Raw genomic sequence first — 9,718 nt, 5'->3', positions numbered from 1 at the left:
ATGTTGCTGCTGATCTGTTTCAATGTTGATGTGTTCATGCGTGCACATCTGCTCACAGACTCATGTTCATGTTTGTGCTGATGTTCAATGTTTTATGTTATGAGTGCTTAGTGTATATTTAGTTGATGTTTTTATTAGTTCATATCTTAGATGTTGTTACTGTTTTTCTTATACATTTTATTGTCGGATGTAACTGGGACCCTGTGTACATAATTTCGCTCCACCACATGTACCACAAGAGGTGCGAATGACAATAAAGAAACTCTGACTCTGACTCTGACTCTGATTATTTGTTTCTGGCAACTTTTTCAACATTTTTACAGTCTTGTGCAGTTTCTTTATTGACACCTACAGATATATGCAACTAAAACTTGTCCTGTCTTACATATTATTTAGTTAATGTATACCACCCTAATAATTATTACGTTTATTTGTCTTAGAATGGTGGGTTTTAGTCTTATTAAAGTCTTATTATAAGTCTCTCATTGCTCAGCTTCTCCTCTTCTGGACATGGAGTAACGTGTACAGACCAGCAGGTGTCGCTGGTCTTCAGGTGGATCAATAGATTATGTAGTCTGTATTTATTATACGAATTTCAAAGGCATTTTAGTAGACATCAATCTTATTTTAGATAGATAGATAGATAGATAGATAGATAGATAGATAGATAGATAGATAGATAGATAGATAGATAGATAGATAGATAGATAGATAGATAGATAGATAGATAGATAGTAACCTACCTCGTTAAAGTAGGCGGGGTCATGTGTCATGTAAGCCAATCAGCATTCAGCAATACTACTTCTGAGCCAATCAGAGGAATAAGGTTTGTAAACTCCATCATCCAGGTAGGTAACAACAAAAAGGTTAAATCATGTCATCTGGACCAAACCAGATGACATGATTTAACCTTTTTTGTTATTTTCAATCAGAGGGATGTTTTGTTGGTGACAGTTTAGTTAGCCCTTAGTGCACGTGGGACCATAACGAGGTGGAAGCAGTGTAAATATTTGCGTTTCAGCTTGTAGGTTAATGTTTAGCTGAAAACTGGTTAAAATATGAAGAAGAAGAAGCATGCAGATGTAGAGGAGCCAGAAAAGGTAAGAATTTATGAATCATTATTATCTGTTAGCAGGTGTGGCTAACTGGTGTTTCTTACACACTTTTCTCATGTTGTTGCATTTATTTATACAAGAGCAAAACATATTTAGATGAAAAGTCAGTCAAAATATTGAAATGTATAGAAAGTAGTGATCTAATAATGTGAAATATATTTATTGTATTTTATGTTGTTATTTTAAGTTGTGTACAGCAGTATTAGTATATTGTACAGGAATATGGTAAAAATGTAGCTGCTATTGTTTTTTAAGGATGCATTCTTTAGATATTACGAGGAGAAGGTGGAAAATGACACCCCCCTCCACCCCCATTAAATTCTGCAAGGAATGTTTACTGTTCTCTTGTTTGTTACATGCAGGGGTGAACCTCCACTCCTCTCTACAACACCTCTGTTCTGGGGGATTTGCTGCTCGGGACTCACCTCCTGTTTGTTTCTGCTCCCAGTGCTCAGCTTTCTCAGATGGAGTGGCTTTGCTTAAAGTCTGCCCTCATCAAAGGAAGCAACAGCTAACATTATTTTTTTAATTTAAACATTTAGTGTATTTTAGTTTGAGATGCCACGTCTGTATTTTTTATCTTTTAGGGCGCTTGCTGTTTTTAATGGATTGTGATCACGCTGACTGATGGATCTGCTGATTACTCAGAGTCAGTAACACCATGACAGCCCATCAGCTGCTTCAGAACAGCTTGCATTTCCAGGGTAAGAAAGGAAAAATATCACTGAACTTGTTTTTTTATGAGCTTAGATCTGATCAATAAATTCAACATTTCACTCTTGGAACATCTTGTGACGTACTCAACCTTTTAGCTTCTACAGACCTGACTGTGGACTCATCCCAGCCAACGATCCAGACTATACAGCTGCAAGTGATCAAATGTCTCATTGTGCATCCATTTTTTTCATACTTTTATTCACAATGTTTTAGAGTGCTTCCTTTTCCCTGCAGCCATCTCTTGTGGACTTCCACAAGTTATTTTTCAGGTAGTTTGTTGACCCTTCAGGATATCTTGATGTATCTTCTGAAATTATCTCTTGAACCGACAAACAGGCAAGTTTCATCAAAATGTTTGAACATTTGGATACAGTATTTACTGGTGAGACTGACAGCTGTCATTTTTTATCCTTATTTGCAGCATGATGCATCGCTATCATTGCAGTTCTGGGACAACCTATATGTTTTATTTTATTTTTTTCTTATATGAAATACAAAATGACTGGTCGGTACATACTGTACGTACTCCATGTTCAAATATTGCAGTCCATAATGTTAAATTGACTATATAGAAACATCACTAGTATTTTTTTTTAGATTGGTTTTGTATAGAAAACAGGTTGAGCTAAGTCAGTGTATTGTAATGCAGTATTTCTTAACTTTGTGATACTGATGAAGTATGAATTCACCAGAAAATGATGGAAAAATAATTTATTGAGATCAAGTTGGGCAGACTTACAAACAGAAACGGTGTCTGACTTACAGCAGTCTGTTTCTGTCCTGTTGCTCTTATTTTACCTGTTGCAGGGGCTGCGTTCCAGAGACCCCCGCGATAGGTGAAAATCCACAGTGTAGCGTTATATTTATCTTATTATTTATATATATTTAAAGCTTTAAAACCTTCCCATTTTTTTTATAAACACTTCATTTGCTTTTAAACACTTTGGTGATGAAGATGATGACGATGAGATGAAAGTACAGTACACACAATATAATAAAAAACCTGTTTTAAACAACCTGTGATACAGTGAAGCCACAAGAAGTGAACCGCATATAGCGAGGGACTGTACTGTGTTTAAAAAATACTGTTTTCACATGTTTTCACATGTATATCAGAAAATGAACAGCATGAGTTGATTAACTATTGGGGGGGTGGGGGGGCGCAGAGGCCAAAGAAGGTGGGCCTGTGATCGGAAGGTCGGCGGCTTGACTCCCTGTGTATTGTTTTTGCTCCATTAAACGTAATCTTGGTTTAGTGTATTCCTTAGTTCATATCTTAGATCTTATTACCGATTTTCTGTTCCAATTTATACTTTTGTTGGATGTAACTGGGACACTGTGTACACAATTTCGTTCCACCACATGTACCACATGTGATGTGAAAGACAATAAAGAAACCTTGACCTGTACCTACATTAAAATGTGAGTAGGAAAGGTGAAGCACCCACCACTGCCTCCACCCTCATATGCCGTACTCTGGCCCCTTGAGCAAGGCCCTTAACCCCCTCCATCAGCACCCTGCTCCACTCAGAGGGCTGTGGTAGCTCGGTGGTCTGTGGTTGCATCAGGAAGGGCATCCAGCGTAAAAACTATTGCCAAATCTTGGTGCGAGATATTTTGCTGTGGCCGCCCCTGAAGAAAGGAACAGCTGAAAGAAAATGAAGAAAAAAAAGTTGGTTAACATACATGTCTTTAATTTAACTTTCTGTATGTGCTCCTGTGTGCCTGGAGGCCTGTGTTACTATACTCTCAAATTACACTTCTTGTGTGTTTTGACATAAACATGTAAACCAGTGGTGCACAGCAGGGCCCTGCAACACTGAGGGCGTTGTCAAGTTAGGTACAATACAATATCAGATTACACAATTGTGTGAAAATAAAAGAGGCAAATGCAGGAAAGAAAACGACATTTTAGACCAGGTACATTCGGCTTTATTTATTTATTTCTCCATATGTCACCTGAGATGTGAATGCTGCTTTTATGCCTCAACAAAACTCAGAGCAGAGGTATTTTACCAAGAGTGGCTCACTTTTATTTATAGGAAAATGTGTATCTTTTGTCATATTCATGCTAAATGAGTGCTGTGTGAACACTGTTATTACAAATAAATGTGTATTTTTAAAATGACCAAGCTGACGTTTTATTTTGAAAGGGTTAGCCGGAAGTTGTTTCCACGGCTAGCCTTCTTTGCGAAGAGAAACGATGTTTTTAAAGGGAAACCAAGGTTGATGAGGTGCGTTGTGGGCACAGCAGGTGGAAGGTAGGTACGAACTGCTCTTTGTACGCTCGCTGACCCGGTATTATTCGTGTTCCGATCCCAAAAGGACATTTTGTTTAGCGGCTTATCAGTTTAGGTTAGCGGAAATGAAGACGCGGCCAAGTGTCAAGTGAAGACAAGTGATAACAGCGGGACAGAAGCTAACAGGCTAACGGTACCAGAAGCCCGGTCCACCAGAACCGGCTGCCGAGCTCAGTGCTAGAAGTTCCGCTCGTTTGACCCAAGTAACAGGCTGGAGGTAAAAGTGTGGACGTGTTTCCTGTAAATAAATGGTCTCCGCTGCGTTAGTCTGTGTTAGTACAGTGAGTCTGAACGGCGGTGGGTAATGGCCCCCCTCATGTCCATTAATGTAATGTCCCTCTGAAGACAGGGCAGGACATAAACTAACGTCCTCCTACTTATTCCTACAACTTTCTACAACTCATAAAATGGTGTTTTAGTTTAACTTCACGTGTTTGCGTGCTGCTGAGTGTGAAGTACAAATGAATAAACAGAAATGGAGCATCACGACACTTATTGTGAAATGAAACTTTCTGATAAGAAATATGATAAAAGTAACTTTTTTTTTTTTGTTTGTTTTTTACTGCGGACGTCAGAACACATTTATAAACCTATCACCTAATAATAACCCTAATACACGAGTATTATAGTTATAACAACATAAATGATTTGGTCCTGATGAACCGGATCCGTCAGAGATGTGGACACAGCAGCAGTCCAGCCTCCACTTCCTGCTGCAGAGACAGAGACAAGGCCTCATTTGATTAAGTTTTTATAGCTTGCTTTATTTATTCTACCTGTAATTTTTAAACGTCACAGTCTGGTTTGGATGTTGTTCAACTACAATGGTTGCTCTGAGCCTTTGATTTAAAAGCTTTTTATAGCACAGACTGACTACAAACATTATTGTGAACAAATACCAAATTCATCACTAACCATTTCAGGACAGTACAGGGTCAACACTGATCTGGATACATGAAGGCCGCGGTAGCTCGGTGGTCAGTGCCACAATCTCTTAATCCTTCAGGTTCGAGCCCAGGAAAAGTATCTGATGTAAAATAATTTTCCAATATTTCATGCGAGTCTGTTCACTGTGTCGACTCCTGCAGAAGGGAACAGCTTAAACGCCTTATCTGGATATATTCTAAAATAAATAAATTGGAAAAAGAGATAAAGCGCTATTACCGGTAAGTCTGTTTACACATTCTTAGTTACGTTAAAGGAGCCACTACTTGCTCAAGTCTTTGGATTATGTAAAGTAAATGCACATTTCATCTTGGCTGCAAAAAAGCCAGAGTTACCAGAGAAATGTGTAAGCACAATAAACACATTTACTTTAGTTACAAGACGTCCAAAATGAATGTATTTGTAGCACCGTTTTATAAATAAAAATGCTTTCCAACTTGACAAACAGCTGCTCTGTGTTGCTTTAAGACTCTCCTGCAGATGGAGGCTCTTACGTGGCAGATGGGACGGCTCATTGGAGCAAGTTTCTTATTGTCTGGTGTTTGGGACTGTTGGTGATGGTCATTATGTCTGGAGAAGATGAACCCTTCACCTGTAATCACCCCTTCCTTTAAAACTCTAACTATATTTTATGCTGATTACTCTGACAAGGCAGTGCAGAAACTACTCTCACGTCAGATGGAAATGAGTTTAATTAAAGTCAGCTGCTTTGGTTGCAACAAACGATATGAATGTGTCGTCTGAAAAATACCTCCGCGTGAACATATTAAAACATCGCCTAAAGAGTTATCTTTTTACACAACAGGTTAAAAAAAAAAGTTTAAATATTGTCATACAGCAAGCGTCAAGATTATTATTTTTCCCTCCCAACAATAAGTCATAAACCTGAACCTGGCTGAAATCTGATGCAGCTTCAGCATCGTGTGTAAAAAAAACTTGTCGTCTATTGTGACGTCCGGCTTTGGGGAAGTAAAACATTTCCCATTTTGTTCAAACTTGCTGCTCTTGGATTTGCACCATGTACTGAGAACTGAGGGGCCTTCAAGGTTTTCATTATTTTATCAAGAGACGTGCTTCTGTTACTGTTTGTTGGAATTATGCAGATATATCCATCATCCGAGCACAAACGCCTGTTTAAATGTGTTTTACACATCCAGAGCTTGTACTGTGCAGTTTTGTTTAAAGCGAGTTCATTTTTGTTCACTTTCTTGGTCCTGGGAGCCGAGGACACACTTGTAACTGGACACCGTGTGAAGCAGTCTGTCGGTGTAGATCTTTGTGTGCTACCACACAGCTGACCTTGGCTGAGACCTTCATTTCTGTTGGACTGTGTGCGCTGACGGCACCTTGTCCTGTTGCACTTCATTTCTTTTCTGCATGTGTCGTTTCGTTTTGACCCAAGTCCACATTGTCTCAGTTGCAGGGGAGAGAATGTTCTGCACGAACGCCGTAAAGTCCTGTTGCAGAATCGCTTTTTGTTTACAGTAAACATCGGGGTGTTCTTTCTGCAAACACCCTTCACAGCGATGTCCAGACATGCGCGGGGGATAAATGTAGAGTCACGTTTGTCAGCTCCGAACTCCAACCTGTAATCTGCAGGTTTTATTTGTGTCCAGCACTTGTGGAAGTTTAGGCGAGTTCACTCACATTTGCAGTTTTTTCTTACTTGTTTGTTTTTTTGTTTGTTTGTTTTCCTCCTGAGTAGTACACAGACTCCGCCCACTTCCTGTTATGATGACATTAAATTTACAGGCTGTCAGCGGCTTGAAAACACGAGATGGGAGTTTTATTTTTCCAACAGAACGGTGTTACATGTTTTCCTTTGAATGAGATCCAGCTGATGTCACATCTGGCAGCTGCTCGTTGGTGAATACTTTGAATGAAAGGACACCGCTCCTCTACGACAGAGGAACAGTCTACATGTTTCTAATATAAATGTCCCCACCCTTGTCTCAGGTTGCTGCTGGTTGCTGGGTCCTGCGGAGCAGAGGGGCTGTGCCATTCCCCCCTTTGTCCCCTCATGCCCTCCTTGTGTGTGTCTCCCATTGTATTAGTGACCCCGCACCCCCACCCACCCCCTACCTGATCTCTCCTGTCGTGTTGTCACTCAGACCCAAAGCCACCACCCCCTCTCACCCCATGCTTGGGACAACGCCAGCTCACTGCCAGCCCGATGACTGCCTGGATCGTCCTGCCTGTCAGCTTGGCTGCCTTCTCCATCACAGGAATATGGATCGTGTGAGTCTGGACACAAGCGTCTGTGTCACCCGTCACGTTTAAAGGCTGAATACAACCTTGTTTCAGGATGTTTTAGCGTCACCGATGTTCTTGACGTTTAAAATGATAGTGTCTGTTGCACTTGTAGGTACGCCATGGCCGTGATGAATCACCATGTTTGTCCTGTAGAAAACTGGTATGTGTTAAGTTTTCTTGTTGGGGTCACAACACGAGTTTCAGCGTCAGGGTTCCAGAGCAGCCGTCAAGAGACTGAACTGAGCTCGTTGTGTTTGATGCTGCAGGTCTTATAATGTAACATGTACAGAAGAGCTGCCTCGACCAGGCTTCCCAAAGACCTGCTGCACCGTCCAGGACATCCCCCTCATCAGGTGTGCTGTCGTACCTCTCCTCCTCGCCACAGTTCGGCTTTTCGTTCCCGAAAACAAAACCCATTTTGTGTCAGCAAAGCGCCTTGGGCATGAATTAGCTTCTTGTTATGTTGCGGCTCCGTGTCAGTCATTAACCCACGCTTTGCATAACTTGAATTTGTGCAATCTGCGAAGGAGACCTTGAACAGAGAGCCAGTATGAAAGCACGCTTTTTAGCTGTGTGTGTCATTTGTTTGCTATCTTTTGATTTTATGTCTAGAATGAATCAAAATGAGATGATTGCATGTTTTTTCAAACCTACATCGCAGGAAGCTTGAATTCAGAATTCATTTTTTTGTCCTTTATGTTTATTCCAGTTGGATGTAGAGCATAAACTTTCTGAACAGGCTCAGACCGAGTGTCTACAGCTGTTTCTTAGACTTTACAATGTGATGCTCTGCCAGTGTAGTGACTCTAAATGGTCCAAGAAAACTTCATCAGTCCACATTTTAACACTGATTACTGATACTTCTGCTGTTTTTAATTAGCTGAGGTGTAATATGATTAAAACACTGGTTTGTTACACTGAGTATTCAGTTTAGATTGTTTTCTTGCCCTGCAGTAAATGTGGCTCCTTCCCTCCTGAAAGCTGCTTGTTCAGCCTGATCGGTAACGTCGGCGCCTTCATGGGTAAGTCCTCAACAAATCTGAATAAAGTGGCTCAATACATGTTTTTTCTGTTGATGATAATTATCTAAAACTCGGGCAGATTGTGACATGAACAGTGAGAGTAATCTCACCGTTATGGTGTGAATATTTATAAAGTATTCACGCCAGTGAGATCCGTTTTTCTGCACGTAACTCGTTCTACAGTTGTTGCTACTTCATCAATCCATATGTGAAAATGTTCAGCTCGTTCAGGACATTCCTGCTCTGCTTTTTGGTATTTGTGCAGTTTTGACTTTTTAAAATATTTAGCTTTTTCGGCCATGTTTTTCTCATTGAAAGTGAATGGAGCTCCTCGCATCCTTGAAACCCTTTATTTAACCCTTTCACTTCTCATTTCAGCTTTTGTTCTGGTTCTTTCAGCATCTTTCTGACCATTTCAACTCTTTTATGCTAACTGAACTGAACTGATCCGTGTCTGAGCTCTTTGTCAGGTGCTCAGGGAGCAGGCTAATAATTTAAATTGGGTGTGTTGGAGCAGGTGAACACTCAGTAGTTAAACCTTTTTGGAACGATTTGTACCACGCTCACATTTTTACAGCTGCACCTATTAATCGTTTAGCTTAAGATTACCCAACTACAAGCTGCCAGTCAAGTCAGTGTGATTGTCGTCAGTCTCTACCAACCTGCTGCAGCTCACTAATAAATAATGTGGCTTTTTCTTAGCTGAGCGCAGCTTATCAGATGTTTCTCATGTCTGTTTACAGAAAAGACTTCTTAACGTCTGCAAAGAAATAAGTTGGGCTCGTACATCCCACATATGAAGTAAACCAGAAATACAGGGTTAATAATTTAGCTTTATATGTGCCCGAACTATTTACTTATTCACTTTGGCCATTTCCCCTAACTTTTCTTTATGTGGCGCTGAAAGTCTCAAAACTCTATGAACTGCTTTTTTTTTTATGTATTCTTTTGTGTGTGAATAATGAACTTTGTGGACTAAAAGATGGTTGTGAAAATATTCTCCTTGTGTAATTAGTCTTGTGTCCTGGTCGTAACGCTGCACGGCGCCCACAGGCTGACGGTCTTCAGGAGCTGCAGACATCATGGCTGCTGTTTCATCAATAATGAATGCAGCTTTCCTTCCACCTCCCCTCACCTCCTCCCTCCTCCCCTGTGGCCTCCATCCCTCTTCTCTTGTGTGTTCTTTAATCACCAGTCACTTCTGCCCCACTTTCCCCATCTCCATCCTCGGTTATTTCACTCCTCCCGTTTTCACCTTGGCTTCTTTTTTCACGTCACCTTTCATTCACAGATGCGTTCCCAAACGTCTCCAGTGTCTGTGATGTTGTGACCTTGGATTTGTAGTTCTGCTAATGCCCCCCCCCCC

The 9,718-nt window shown here is 40.7% G+C and overlaps 1 protein-coding gene across 1 annotated transcript in view; it reads left to right on the top strand.

The window, feature by feature from the left end:
* Positions 1-7,235: 7,235 nt before the first annotated feature.
* The window catches only part of tmem150aa (transmembrane protein 150Aa), a 4,717-nt gene continuing 2,234 nt past the window's right edge, over positions 7,236-9,718 (top strand). Inside the window, exons 1-4 of the mRNA XM_037681214.1 lie at positions 7,236-7,315; positions 7,443-7,490; positions 7,597-7,683; positions 8,285-8,352. Of these exons, the coding sequence (XP_037537142.1) occupies positions 7,251-7,315; positions 7,443-7,490; positions 7,597-7,683; positions 8,285-8,352 (268 nt within the window). The 5' untranslated portion in view covers positions 7,236-7,250. The remainder of the gene's footprint in view (positions 7,316-7,442; positions 7,491-7,596; positions 7,684-8,284; positions 8,353-9,718) is intronic.

The sequence above is a fragment of the Nematolebias whitei genome, chromosome 8, assembly GCF_014905685.2.
Source record: "Nematolebias whitei isolate Nwh7 chromosome 8, NemWhi1, whole genome shotgun sequence".
NCBI classification, from domain to species: Eukaryota; Metazoa; Chordata; class Actinopteri; order Cyprinodontiformes; family Rivulidae; genus Nematolebias; species Nematolebias whitei.
Note: the sequence above shows the minus strand (reverse complement) of the source record. Positions and strands in the feature narration are given on the sequence as shown.